General features: G+C 44.4%; 1 protein-coding gene across 3 annotated transcripts in view; it reads left to right on the top strand.

Annotated features, from left to right (window-relative positions):
• The window catches only part of LOC306922525 (calpain-2 catalytic subunit-like), a 100,752-nt gene that overhangs the window by 54,224 nt on the left and 30,424 nt on the right, over positions 1–16,104 (top strand). For all 3 annotated transcript variants that reach the window (XR_013789936.1, XM_079500193.1, XM_079500194.1), the window contains exons 11-18: positions 2,163–2,174; positions 2,384–2,476; positions 3,273–3,391; positions 4,207–4,243; positions 4,844–4,909; positions 5,021–5,078; positions 7,460–7,524; positions 14,765–14,833. Coding sequence is in view for 2 of the 3 variants with exons in the window: in XM_079500193.1 (XP_079356319.1) it covers positions 2,163–2,174; positions 2,384–2,476; positions 3,273–3,391; positions 4,207–4,243; positions 4,844–4,909; positions 5,021–5,078; positions 7,460–7,524; positions 14,765–14,833 (519 nt within the window). In the remaining variant the exon portion in view is untranslated. The remainder of the gene's footprint in view (positions 1–2,162; positions 2,175–2,383; positions 2,477–3,272; positions 3,392–4,206; positions 4,244–4,843; positions 4,910–5,020; positions 5,079–7,459; positions 7,525–14,764; positions 14,834–16,104) is intronic.

Raw genomic sequence — 16,104 nt, forward strand, 5'->3', positions numbered from 1 at the left:
CTACGACGTAAACTAGTTCACTAACTAATCTATCACACTGTGGGGTTCGCCATCTACGAGGTAAACTAGTTCACTAACTAATCTATCACACTGTGGGGTTCGCTATCTACGACGTAAACTAGTTCACTAACTAATCTATCACACTGTGGGGTTCGCTATCTACGACGTAAACTAGTTCACTAACTAATCTATCACACTGTGGGTTTCGCCATCTACGAGGTAAACTAGTTCACTAACTAATCTATCACACTGTGGGGTTCGCCATCTACGAGGTTAACTAGTTCACTAACTAATCTATCACACTGTGGGGTTCGCCATCTACGACGTAAACTAGTTCACTAACTAATCTATCACACTGTGGGGTTCGCTATCTACGACGTAAACTAGTTCACTAACTAATCTATCACACTGTGGTGTTCGCTATCTACGACATAAACTAGTTCACTAACTAATCTATCACACTGTGGGGTTCGCCATCTACGAGGTAAACTAGTTCACTAACTAATCTATCACACTGTGGGGTTCGCTATCTACGACGTAAACTAGTTCACTAACTAATCTATCACACTGTGGGGTTCGCCATCTACGACGTAAACTAGTTCACTAACTAATCTATCACACTGTGGGGTTCGCCATCTACGAGGTAAACTAGTTCACTAACTAATCTATCACACTGTGGGGTTCGCTATCTACGAGGTTAACTGGTTCACTAACTAATCTATCACACTGTGGGGTTCGCCATCTACGACGTAAACTAGTTCACTAACTAATCTATCACACTGTGGGGTTCGCTATCTACGACGTAAACTAGTTCACTAACTAATCTATCACACTGTGGGGTTCGCCATCTACGACGTAAACTAGTTCACTAACTAATCTATCACACTGTGGGGTTCGCTATCTACGACGTAAACTAGTTCACTAACTAATCTATCACACTGTGGGGTTCGCCATCTATGACGTAAACTAGTTCACTAACTAATCTATCACACTGTGGGGTTCGCCATCTACGAGGTAAACTAGTTCACTAACTAATCTATCACACTGTGGGGTTCGCCATCTACGAGGTAAACTAGTTCACTAACTAATCTATCACACTGTGGGGTTCGCTATCTACGACGTAAACTAGTTCACTAACTAATCTATCACACTGTGGGGTTCGCCATCTACGAGGTAAACTAGTTCACTAACTAATCTATCACACTGTGGGGTTCGCCATCTACGACGTAAACTAGTTCACTAACTAATCTATCACACTGTGGGGTTCGCCATCTACGAGGTAAACTAGTTCACTAACTAATCTATCACACTGTGGGGTTCGCCATCTACGAGGTAAACTAGTTCACTAACTAATCTATCACACTGTGGGGTTCGCTATCTACGACGTAAACTAGTTCACTAACTAATCTATCACACTGTGGGGTTCGCCATCTACGAGGTAAACTAGTTCACTAACTAATCTATCACACTGTGGGGTTTGCTATCTACGACGTAAACTAGTTCACTAACTAATCTATCACACTGTGGGGTTCGCCATCTACGAGGTAAACTAGTTCACTAACTAATCTATCACACTGTGGGGTTCGCCATCTACGAGGTAAACTAGTTCACTAACTAATCTATCACACTGTGGGGTTCGCTATCTATGAGGTAAACTAGTTCACTAACTAATCTATCACACCGTGGGGTTCACCATCTACGAGTTAAACTAGTTCACTAACTAATCTATCACACTGTGGGGTTCGCTATCTACGACGTAAACTAGTTCACTAACTAATCTATCACACTGGGGTTCGCTATCTACGACGTAAACTAGTTCACTAACTAATCTATCACACTGTGGGGTTCGCCATCTACGAGGTAAACTAGTTCACTAACTAATCTATCACACTGTGGGGTTCGCCATCTATGAGGTAAACTAGTTCACTAACTAATCTATCACACTGTGGGGTTCGCCATCTATGAGGTAAACTAGTTCACTAACTAATTAAACTATCTAAACTAGTTATAGAGGATGTGGTGTTGGAGGTAAACTAACTATCGGACTGCCTACTGAAATGTCTCCTCCTCCTGTGTTCTGATTGGTCGTCTCTGTTCCCACAATGCATCAGGACAAATAAACTGATGTTTTTTTTTCTCTCCTTCTGTTTGTTGTTCTATAGGTTCCACCACAGGTAGGTGGAGACAGACACGCACGCACGCACGCACGCACGCACGCACGCACGCACGTACGCACGCGTTTTAACACAATCCATGTTTTACACAATCTTCTACTATTTATCGCTGACACAACTCTGTCTGTAATGATTATGCTAATGTTTATTTTCTCTGCTGCGCTGTCATTGGCCGGCTTATTGTCCCGTCCTGCCCTGTGATTGGCCAGTTCCACGGTCAGAGGGAGGTCCATCTGGACAAGAACTTCTTCCTGACTCACGCTCAGACGGCTCGCTCCGAGACCTTCGTCAACCTGAGAGAGGTACAACCCCCTGACCCCTGACCCCTAGCCCCTAACCCCTACCTCGCTCTGAGACCTTCATCAACCTGAGAGAGGTACAACCCCCTGACCCCTGACCCCTAACCCCTACCTCGCTCTAAGACCTTAATTAATCTGAGAGAGGTACGACTCCCTGACCCCTACCCCCTAACCCCTACCTCGCTCTAAGACCTTAATTAACCTGAGAGAGGTACGACCCCCTGACCCCTGACCCCTAGCCCCTAACCCCTACCTCCCCCTGACCCCTACCCTGACCCCTGACCCCCTGGCCCCCTGGGGGGGCAAGAGGAAGCAACACAATAGTAGTATAGTACAATATTAATAATGTATATATTATATTTTATATATTTCTAGGTGAGCTCCAGGTTCAAACTGCCTCCAGGAGAATACCTCATCATTCATCAGTATAATATTAATAATAATATGTTTATAATGTTTATATTATATTATATATTTCCAGGTGAGCTCCAGGTTCAAACTGCCTCCAGGAGAATACCTCATCATTCATCAGTATAATATTAATATTAATATGTTTATAATGTTTATATTATATTATATATTTCTAGGTGAGCTCCAGGTTCAAACTGCCTCCAGGAGAATACCTCATCATTCATCAGTATAATATTAATATTAATATGTTTATAATGTTTATATTATATTATATATTTCCAGGTGAGCTCCAGGTTCAAACTGCCTCCAGGAGAATACCTCATCATTCATCAGTATAATATTAATATTAATATGTTTATAATGTTTATATTATATTATATATTTCCAGGTGAGCTCCAGGTTCAAACTGCCTCCAGGAGAATACCTCATCATTCCGTCTACATTTGAGCCTCATCTGAACGGAGACTTCTGTATCCGAGTGTTCTCTGAGAAACAGACCGAGACTCTGTAAGTACACTGTGTGTACACACACACACACACACACACACACACACACACACACACACACACACACACACACACACACACACACACACACACACACACACACACACACACTGTGACACACTGTGACACAGTGTCATTTACAGCTAAACGGATTCCATTTCATCAACTCAACTCAACACTTATGGAATACTTTCATTACCAAGCCAGGAAATAGGTTTTGATGTGTTTTGGGTCAATGTATTAATTAGTGTATTAAGTAAGTATTCCTGTAATGAGCGGGATAATGTCTGGCTGAGTGGTCGTTTATATTTCTCTATAAACAATGACCACTCAGCCGTACATTATCCCTCACATGTGGTTGGCATTTTATTACATTTAAATATAATCATATATATTATATTACATTTAAATGTAATCATATATATTATATTACATTTAAATGTAATCATATATATTATATTACATTTAAATATCATATATATTATATTACATTTAAATGTAATCATATATATTATATTACATTTAAATGTAATCATATATATTATATTACATTTAAATGTAATCATGTATATTATATTACATTTAAATGTAATCATATATATTATATTACATTTAAATGTAATCATATATATTATATTACATTTAAATGTAATCATATATATTATATTACATTTAAATATCATATATATTATATTACATTTAAATGTAATCATATATATTATATTACATTTAAATGTAATCATGTATATTATATTACATTTAAATGTAATCATGTATATTATATTACATTTAAATGTATCGATCTCTTTGTCTAGACCCTGTGACGACCCCGTGACCTGCGACCTGGAAGATGTAGGTATTGTTTTCATTAATATGGTGAATAATGTAAGATAATGAATATAAGAATAATGTAAGATAATGAATATAAGAATAATGTAAGATAATGAATATAAGAATAATGTAGATCTGTGTGATGAAATGTTTAACATGCATTAATTATGCATAAATATTTAATTGATGCATAAACGGTTGAAATTGTTGTTTTGTGTTGCTAGGATACGGTGTCATGTGATGTTGTTTACATTGTGTTGCTAGGATACGGTGTCATGTGATGTTGTTTACATTGTTTTGCTAGGATACGGTGTCTTGTGATGTTGTTTACATTGTGTTGCTAGGATACGGTGTCTTGTGATGTTGTTTACATTGTGTTGCTAGGATACGGTGTCATGTGATGTTGTTTACATTGTGTTGCTAGGATATGGTGTCATGTGATGTTTACATTGTGTTGCTAGGATACGGTGTCATGTGATGTTGTTTACATTGTGTTGCTAGGATACGGTGTCATGTGATGTTGTTTACATTGTGTTGCTAGGATATGGTGTCATGTGATGTTGTTTACATTGTGTTGCTAGGATACGGTGTCATGTGATGTTGTTTACATTGTGTTGCTAGGATACGGTGTCAGCTGATGACGTGGATGAAGGATTTCGTGGACTGTTCAGCAAACTGGCTGGAGATGTACGCACACACACGCACGCACGCACGCACGCACGCACGCACGCAGCCACGCAGCCACGCAGCCACGCAGCCACGCAGCCACGCACTCACACACATGTTATTTATTTTCAGGACATGGAGATCTCGGCAGTGGAACTCAGAACTATTCTCAACAAAATCGTCGGCAAACGTGAGTCCAGTTGTCATCCTGTTGGATTGTTTAATACTTTCTCTGCTATTTACAATCATAATCGTACCCCCTACGGGTACGGCATCAGCCATCTACGAACATGTTCGTAGTCCCCCCCCCCCTTTGTATACTCCATATATGAAAGCGGCGACCATCCATTTACAATTTACAATTTAGGCATTTAAATCCAGAGCGATTTACATTAAGCAAGAACAAAAGCATGGGAATACATCACATATATAAAAAGCATTTATCAAGAAACATGCGTAAGCTAAGAACGTAGCTAGAACATATCTATATAATGACACTGTACATATAAACTATACATATATACTATACTATGCTGTACATATATACTATGAAGTGCTATGACTACATACAATGCAATTATTGTGCTGTCTACATAACATGCTATAAGTCTGTATCAAATGCTATCTAATTCTAAAAAGTGCTATCTAAGGGGGTAGGGTAAGTGCTATGGGCCATGGTGGAGTCTGAAAAGGTGGGTTTTCAGACTACGGCGGAAGATTGGGAGTGATGCTGCAGTTCTGACTGCAACGGGGAGTGCATTCCACAGTTTTGGAGCCAGAAGGGAGAAGAGTTTGGGACGTGTGGAGCGTTGTCCCAGCGTTTTTAGTGAGGGTACTTCCAGCTTCCCTGCATTGGCTGATCTGAGTGCGCGGGAGGGTCATACTTGCAAGATATGGGGGAGCCATACCTCTGGTTGCTTTGAATGCCAGCATCAGGGTTTTGTATTCTGTGCGGGCAGCGACCGGGAGCCAGTGGAGGGAGCGGAGCATGTGAGAATTTTGGCTGGTTGAAGACCAAGCGAGCTGCGACATTTTGGATCTGTTGGAGAGGCTTAAGTGCACATGCCGGTAGGCCAGTAAGGAGGGCGTTACAATAGTCGAGTTTTGACAAGACTGTTGTCTGGATTAGGAGCTGGGCTGATTCCTGGGTGAGGAACGGTCTAATTCGTCGTATGTTATAGAGTGTGAACCTGCAGGATCGAGTGACAGCTGTGATGTGAGTTTTGAACGAGAGCTGACTGTCCAGGACAACACCAAGGTTCCTGGCTGTTGGGACAGACGTTACCAGGGCGTTGTCTACGGAAATAGTTAGCTCCCGCATAGGGCAGGACTTAGCTGGGAAGAAGAGAAGCTCAGTCTTGTCTGGGTTCAGCTTGAGGTGGTTGGAGGACATCCACTGTGAGATGTCAGCCAGGCATGCAGTGATGCGCTCTTCCACCTGAGAGGCAGAGGGGGGGAAGGATAGAAACAGTTGTGTGTCATCGGCGTAGCAGTGATATGATATATTGTGAGCGGAGATGATAGTGCCAAGGGATTTAGTGTACAGTGAGAAAAGGAGGGGACCAAGTACAGATCCCTGTGGGACCCCAGTTTGGAGGGTTCGGGGGGATGATAGCAGACCTTTCCAGGAAACCTGGTAGGTCCGGTCGGTGAGGTAGGAGGAGAACTATTTACCTGCATTGCTCCGGTTGCTATGCAACACATCCGTCCCCAACAGCTATGGGGTTTTTTCATTGAGCCTCCATTACAGCAGGATGTTCAAAGCCCTGTATCTCTAAAGCTTGGAGCGCTGTCCGTGGTGAGCCCTGTTTATCTCTAAAGCTTCGAGCGCTGTCCGTGGTGAGACCCTGTTTATCTCTAAAGCTTCGAGCGCTGTCCGTGGTGAGACCCTGTTTATCTCTAAAGCTTCGAGCGCTGTCCGTGGTGAGACCCTGTTTATCTCTAAAGCTTCGAGCGCTGTCCGTGGTGAGACCCTGTTTATCTCTAAAGCTTCGAGCGCTGTCCGTGGTGAGACCCTGTTTATCTCTAAAGCTTCGAGCGCTGTCCGTGGTGAGCCGTCTGTCCGTGGTGAGACGTCGCGCATCCCGACGATCACATTTCATTTGTGACTTTGTCTCGCATCGCTGCGGACATGAAACCGTTTCTGACGAGAGCTAAGGGGTCTGAGCTAATGCTAACGATCACTGAGCTAATGCTAACGATCACTGAGCTAATGCTAACGATCACTGCTAACAACAACAACAGCAGCCCCCTCCTCTCTGATAACCCGGACATGAAGGGTTCGCCGGGATCACTGTGTTGGATCCTATTGGTTCTCTGATCTGAGTGCCTGCCCCCCCCAACACCCCTCTATATAGCATTCCTTACTCAGCTCATGGGGCTGTAGGTCCAGACTCTATATAGCATTCCTTACTCAGCTCATGGGGCTGTAGGTCCAGACTCTATATAGCATTCCTTACTCAGCTCATGGGGCTGTAGGTCCAGACTCTATAGAGCATTCAGAGATTGTGGAATAGTGCTAATGCTTATACTGAAGGTAAAAGTAATGTGATTCCTTCCTGTTTCCTGTAGGAACTGACATCAAGACGGACGGCTTCAGCATGGAGACCTGTCGCATCATGGTCAACCTGATGGACGTATCCTTATGACCATTGTTACCTTATTACCTTATTACCCTGATTACATCATGGTCAACCTGATGGATGTATCCTTATGACCATTATTACCTTATTACCTTATTACCCTGATTACATCATGGTCAACCTGATGGACGTATCCTTATTACCTTATTACCCTGATTACATCATGGTCAACCTGATGGATGTATCCTTATGACCATTATTACCTTATTACCTTATTACCTTATTACCCTGATTACATCATGGTCAACCTGATGGACGTATCCTTATTACCCTGATTACCTTATTACCCTCATTACCTTATTACCTTATTACCCTTATTACCCTTATTACATCATGGTCAACCTGATGGACGTATCCTTATTACCCTGATTACCTTATTACCCTTATTACCCTCATTACCTTATTACCCTTATTACCCTTATTACATCATGGTCAACCTGATGGACGTATCCTTATTACCCTGATTACCTTATTACCCTCATTACCTTATTACCTTATTACCCTTATTACATCATGGTCAACCTGATGGACGTATCCTTATTACCCTGATTACCTTATTACCCTCATTACCTTATTACCTTATTACCTTATTACCCTTATTACATCATGGTCAACCTGATGGACGTATCCTTATTACCCTGATTACCTTATTACCCTCATTACCTCATTACCTTATTACCTTATTACCCTTATTACATCATGGTCAACCTGATGGACGTATCCTTATTACCTTATTACCTTATTACCCTTATTACCTTATTACCCTGATTACATCATGGTCAACCTGATGTATGTATCCTTATGACCATTATTACCTTATTACCTTATTACCCTATTACCCTGATTACATCATGGTCAACCTGATGGACGTATCCTTATTACCCTGATTACCTTATTACCCTCATTACCTTATTACCCTTATTACCCTTATTACATCATGGTCAACCTGATGGACGTATCCTTATTACCCTGATTACCCTATTACCCTCATTACCTTATTACCTTATTACCCTTATTACCCTTATTACATCATGGTCAACCTGATGGATGTATCCTTATGACCATTATTACCTCATTACCTTATTACCTTATTACCCTTATTACCCTTATTACATCATGGTCAACCTGATGGATGTATCCTTATGACCATTATTACCTTATTACCTTATTACCCTTATTACCCTTATTACATCATGGTCAACCTGATGGACGTATCCTTATTACCCTGATTACCCTGATTACCCTATTACCCTCATTACCTTATTACCTTATTACCCTTATTACCCTTATTACATCATGGTCAACCTGATGGACGTATCCTTATTACCCTGATTACCCTGATTACCCTATTACCCTCATTACCTTATTACCTTATTACCCTTATTACCCTTATTACATCATGGTCAACCTGATGGACGTATCCTTATTACCCTGATTACCTTATTACCCTTATTACCCTTATTACATCATGGTCAACCTGATGGACGTATCCTTATTACCCTGATTACCCTATTACCCTCATTACCTTATTACCTTATTACCCTTATTACCCTTATTACATCATGGTCAACCTGATGGATGTATCCTTATGACCATTATTACCTTATTACCTTATTACCCTTATTACCCTTATTACATCATGGTCAACCTGATGGACGTATCCTTATTACCCTGATTACCCTGATTACCCTATTACCCTATTACCCTCATTACCTTATTACCTTATTACCCTTATTACCCTTATTACATCATGGTCAACCTGATGGACGTATCCTTATTACCCTGATTACCCTGATTACCCTATTACCCTCATTACCTTATTACCTTATTACCCTGATTACATCATGGTCAACCTGATGGACGTATCCTTATTACCCTCATTACCTTATTACCTTATTACCTTATTACCCTTATTAGTTAGGTAGTCGACGAGCATTTTTCGTCATGGTTTTAGTCGACAAAATCAACACTGATGGGAACCACCACTCCACCTGACCTGGTGGAGACCTGTGCTCCTCTAGGATATCCTACCTGACCTGGTGGAGACCTGTGCTCCTCTAGGATATCCTACCTGACCTGGTGCAGACCTGTGCTCCTCTAGGATATCCTACCTGACCTGGTGGAGACCTGTGCTCCTCTAGGATATCCTACCTGACCTGGTGGAGACCTGTGCTCCTCTAGGATATCCTACCTGACCTGGTGCAGACCTGTGCTCCTCTAGGATATCCTACCTGACCTGGTGGAGACCTGTGCTCCTCTAGGATATCCTACCTGACCTGGTGGAGACCTGTGCTCCTCTAGGATATCCTACCTGACCTGGTGCAGACCTGTGCTCCTCTAGGATATCCTACCTGACCTGGTGCAGACCTGTGCTCCTCTAGGATATCCTACCTGACCTGGTGGAGACCTGTGTTCCTCTAGGATATCCTACCTGACCTGGTGCAGACCTGTGTTCCTCTAGGATATCCTACCTGACCTGGTGGAGACCTGTGTTCCTCTAGGATATCCTACCTGACCTGGTGGAGACCTGTGCTCCTCTAGGATATCCTACCTGACCTGGTGGAGACATGTGTTCCTCTAGGATATCCTACCTGACCTGGTGGAGACCTGTGCTCCTAGGATATCCTACCTGACCTGGTGGAGACATGTGTTCCTCTAGGATATCCTACCTGACCTGGTGGAGACATGTGTTCCTCTAGGATATCCTACCTGACCTGGTGGAGACCTGTGCTCCTCTAGGATATCCTACCTGACCTGGTGGAGACATGTGTTCCTCTAGGATATCCTACCTGACCTGGTGGAGACCTGTGCTCCTAGGATATCCTACCTGACCTGGTGGAGACCTGTGCTCCTAGGATATCCTACCTAGCCTGGTGGAGACCTGTGCTCCTCTAGGATATCCTACCTGACCTGGTGGAGACCTGTGCTCCTAGGATATCCTACCTAGCCTGGTGGAGATCTGTGCTCCTCTAGGATATCCTACCTGACCTGGTGGAGACCTGTGCTCCTAGGATATCCTACCTGACCTGGTGGAGACCTGTGTTCCTCTAGGATATCCTACCTGACCTGGTGGAGACCTGTGCTCCTAGGATATCCTACCTGACCTGGTGGAGACATGTGCTCCTAGGATATCCTACCTGACCTGGTGGAGACCTGTGCTCCTCTAGGATATCCTACCTGACCTGGTGGAGACCTGTGCTCCTAGGATATCCTACCTGACCTGGTGGAGACCTGTGTTCCTCTAGGATATCCTACCTGACCTGGTGGAGACCTGTGTTCCTCTAGGATATCCTACCTGACCTGGTGCAGACCTGTGTTCCTCTAGGATATCCTACCTGACATGGTGCAGACCTGTTCTCCTCTAGGATATCCTACCTGACCTGGTGCAGACCTGTGTTCCTCTAGGATATCCTACCTGACCTGGTGGAGACCTGTGTTCCTCTAGGATATCCTACCTGACCTGGTGCAGACCTGTGCTCCTCTAGGATATCCTACCTGACCTGGTGGAGACATGTGTTCCTCTAGGATATCCTACCTGACCTGGTGGAGACATGTGCTCCTAGGATATCCTACCTGACCTGGTGGAGACATGTGCTCCTAGGATATCCTACCTGACCTGGTGCAGACCTGTGCTCCTCTAGGATATCCTACCTGACCTGGTTGAGACCTGTGCTCCTAGGATATCCTACCTGACCTGGTGGAGACATGTGTTCCTCTAGGATATCCTACCTGACCTGGTGCAGACCTGTGCTCCTCTAGGATATCCTACCTGACCTGGTGGAGACCTGTGCTCCTAGGATATCCTACCTGACCTGGTGGAGACCTGTGCTCCTCTAGGATATCCTACCTGACCTGGTGGAGACCTGTGTTCCTCTAGGATATCCTACCTGACCCGGTGCAGACCTGTGTTCCTCTAGGATATCCTACCTGACCTGGTGGAGACATGTGCTCCTCTAGGATATCCTACCTGACCTGGTGGAGACCTGTGCTCCTAGGATATCCTACCTGACCTGGTGGAGACCTGTGCTCCTAGGATATCCTACCTGACCTGGTGGAGACCTGTGTTCCTCTAGGATATCCTACCTGACCTGGTGGAGACCTGTGCTCCTCTAGGATATCCTACCTGCCCTAGTGGAGACCTGTGCTCCTCTAGGATATCCTACCTGACCTGGTGGAGACCTGTGCTCCTCTAGGATATCCTACCTGCCCTGGTGGAGACCTGTGTTCCTCTAGGATATCCTACCTGACCTGGTGGAGACCTGTGCTCCTAGGATATCCTACCTGACCTGATGGAGACATGTGCTCCTAGGATATCCTACCTGACCTGGTGGAGACATGTGCTCCTAGGATATCCTACCTGACCTGGTGCAGACCTGTGCTCCTCTAGGATATCCTACCTGACCTGGTGGAGACCTGTGCTCCTAGGATATCCTACCTGACCTGGTGGAGACCTGTGCTCCTAGGATATCCTACCTGACCTGGTGGAGACCTGTGTTCCTCTAGGATATCCTACCTGACCTGGTGGAGACCTGTGTTCCTCTAGGATATCCTACCTGACCTGGTGCAGACCTGTGTTCCTCTAGGATATCCTACCTGACCTGGTGCAGACCTGTTCTCCTCTAGGATATCCTACCTGACCTGGTGCAGACCTGTGTTCCTCTAGGATATCCTACCTGACCTGGTGGAGACCTGTGTTCCTCTAGGATATCCTACCTGACCTGGTGCAGACCTGTGCTCCTCTAGGATATCCTACCTGACCTGGTGGAGACATGTGTTCCTCTAGGATATCCTACCTGACCTGGTGGAGACATGTGCTCCTAGGATATCCTACCTGACCTGGTGGAGACATGTGCTCCTAGGATATCCTACCTGACCTGGTGCAGACCTGTGCTCCTCTAGGATATCCTACCTGACCTGGTTGAGACCTGTGCTCCTAGGATATCCTACCTGACCTGGTGGAGACATGTGTTCCTCTAGGATATCCTACCTGACCTGGTGCAGACCTGTGCTCCTCTAGGATATCCTACCTGACCTGGTGGAGACCTGTGCTCCTAGGATATCCTACCTGACCTGGTGGAGACCTGTGCTCCTCTAGGATATCCTACCTGACCTGGTGGAGACCTGTGTTCCTCTAGGATATCCTACCTGACCCGGTGCAGACCTGTGTTCCTCTACGATATCCTACCTGACCTGGTGGAGACATGTGCTCCTCTAGGATATCCTACCTGACCTGGTGGAGACCTGTGCTCCTAGGATATCCTACCTGACCTGGTGGAGACCTGTGCTCCTAGGATATCCTACCTGACCTGGTGGAGACCTGTGCTCCTCTAGGATATCCTACCTGACCTGGTGGAGACCTGTGCTCCTCTAGGATATCCTACCTGCCCTGGTGGAGACCTGTGCTCCTCTAGGATATCCTACCTGACCTGGTGGAGACCTGTGCTCCTCTAGGATATCCTACCTGCCCTGGTGGAGACCTGTGTTCCTCTAGGATATCCTACCTGACCTGGTGGAGACCTGTGTTCCTCTAGGATATCCTACCTGACCTGGTGCAGACCTGTGCTCCTCTAGGATATCCTACCTGACCTGGTGGAGACCTGTGCTCCTAGGATATCCTACCTGACCTGATGGAGACATGTGCTCCTAGGATATCCTACCTGACCTGGTGGAGACATGTGCTCCTAGGATATCCTACCTGACCTGGTGCAGACCTGTGCTCCTCTAGGATATCCTACCTGACCTGGTGGAGACCTGTGCTCCTAGGATATCCTACCTGACCTGGTGGAGACCTGTGCTCCTCTAGGATATCCTACCTGACCTGGTGGAGACCTGTGCTCCTATGATATCCTACCTGACCTGGTGGAGACCTGTGCTCCTAGGATATCCTACCTGACCTGGTGGAGACCTGTGCTCCTAGGATATCCTACCTGACCTGGTGGAGACCTGTGCTCCTAGGATATCCTACCTGACCTGGTGGAGAACTGTGCTCCTAGGATATCCTACCTGGCCTGGTGGAGACCTGTGCTCCTCTAGGATATCCTACCTGACCTGGTGGAGACCTGTGCTCCTAGGATATCCTACCTGACCTGGTGGAGAACTGTGCTCCTAGGATATCCTACCTGGCCTGGTGGAGACCTGTGCTCCTCTAGGATATCCTACCTGACCTGGTGGAGACCTGTGCTCCTCTAGGATATCCTACCTGACCTGGTGCAGACCTGTGCTCCTAGGATATCCTACCTACAATTTACAATTTACAATTTAGGCATTTAGCAGACGCTCTTAATCCACAGCGACTTACATTAAGCAAGAACAAAAAGTATGGGAATACATCACATATATAATAAGCATTTATCAAGAAACATGCGTAAGCTAAGAACGTAACTAGAACATATCTATATATAATGACACTATACATATATATTATACTATGCTGTACTGTTATTGTGCTGTCTACATGACATGCTATAGATCGGGAGTGATGCTGCAGTTCTGATTGCAACGGGAAGTGCATTCCACAGTTTTGGGGCCAGAAGGGAGAAGAGTTTGGGACGTGTGGAGCGTTGTCCCGGCGTTTTTAGTGAGGGTACTTCCAGCTTCCCTGCGTTGGCTGATCTGAGTGCGCGGGAGGGTTTGTAGGGTTCAATCATGCTTGCAAGATATGGGGGAGCCATACCTTTGGTTGCTTTAAATGCCAGCATCAGAGTTTTGTATTCTGTGCGGTCAGCGACCGGGAGCCAGTGCAGGGAGCGGAGCAGGGGGGAGACATGTGAGAATTTTGGCTGGTTGAAGACCAAGCGAGCTGCGGCATTTTGGATCAGTTGGAGAGGCTTAAGTGCATTATACTAATTCATTCCTTATTTTACATGCTTTTGGAGGGGGGAAAAAAATCCAATTTAACACTGAGGTGTCACAATGTTCAGGTGTCTACTCTTCCTGCACCGTTTAGCCACAGAATCAGTACCTGATCCTTTTCCACTTTGCTCCTGTCTCGTCATAATTATAATTGGCTATGTGAAATATGTGCCCGTAATTATATGCTGATTACATTTTAGTGATGGGAGATTAATCGGCAGACACATCGGTATCGGTCGATTCTAGTTGTTTTTAGATTAATCGACATCGGTTCGATGGTAATCAAACAGACCGATGCATTAATCGGTCCGATTAATCGGTCTGTCTTTACTGTCTTTTTGTTCTAACGTAATTATGAATAATCCTTAACTCTCAGACTCAGGGCAGTGGGAACGGAAAGCTGGGTCTGGGGGAGTTCGCTACTCTGTGGAAGAAGGTTCAGAAATACCTGGTAAGACATATTATTATTATTACTACTACTACTACTACTGTTTAATAATAATAATACTAGGCCTACTACTATAAAACTGGGTCTGGGGGAATTCGCTACTCTGTGGAAGAAAGTTCAGAAATACCTGGTGAGAACATTTCATACTTGCTAATACATTTGAGCTGCACTAGTACTAGTTGGAGTGATATAATATACCATAGTAGTACTACTAGTATATAATATTAGTAATAGTAGTATACTAGTAGTACTAGTAGGTACTATTAGTAATAGTAGTATAGTATAGTTAAGCTAGGAGATAAGCAGGCCTGTGGTCTGGACAATATGACAGCAGAACATCTCAAGCCTGCCAGAAGGAAAGTGTGCCCTCTGGTGGCTGATGTGTTTTAGAGGTTCATGGGTTTTTACTAGGCCTGTCAGTCGATTAAAATATTTAATCGCGATTAATCGCATGATTGCCCATAGTTAATCGCAAATTAATCGCATATTTTTTATCCGTTCTAAATATAAATCAGTGGTTTTCAAGATTTTTCATATCAAGGTCCATTATTTATTCTGCATTTGAGCCACGGACCACCATTTGATGACATTTAGCCTTCCAGACCCAAACTAAAGAACTGTATTGGTGTTGGTACCATTAGGAGAGATAACAGGCTGTATGTTGATCAAAATAACATGTTTTCTAAGTTCTCTAATTGTGTAGACTTGTTGTAAATTAACTTTAAGTAATGCATTTGTTTAACAATTATTCAACTCTTGAGAGTTAAAGATCTATAAGGGTTCATTTGGTTACCAACCCTCCATCATTTAGCTGTGGGCCACCTGGAATCCCCTCAGGGACCACTGGTGGTCTTTTCAAGTTTTAAATACTCAACATGGGAGAATGCTTGCTTTATTGCAAATGCCATGGAAGAGGGAAACAAAATCATAAACTCAAAACACACACACACACACACACACACACACACACACACACACACACACACACACACACACACACACACACACACACACACGAGAGCCCCTGTCCCTCTCTCTCCTGCAAATCAACATTAGCTTTAGCACTCATTAGCATGGTCTGTGTAGCATGATTAGCATCAAGCTTTCACAACTAACTAACTATGTTTGTCAACCAAAACTGCCAGAGTTTTGCTTTTGCCCAATGCCCACTTCAAAGAGCTTCTGATCTAACACATTGTGAAGCAAATTAATTAATAACGAGTCCAACGGAGGCATTCAGCCTCTGCTCACAGCTCAACTGCTCAGTGCCCTAT

This window comes from Electrona antarctica (assembly GCF_951216825.1).
Source record: "Electrona antarctica genome assembly, chromosome: 4".
Classification (NCBI taxonomy): domain Eukaryota; kingdom Metazoa; phylum Chordata; class Actinopteri; order Myctophiformes; family Myctophidae; genus Electrona; species Electrona antarctica.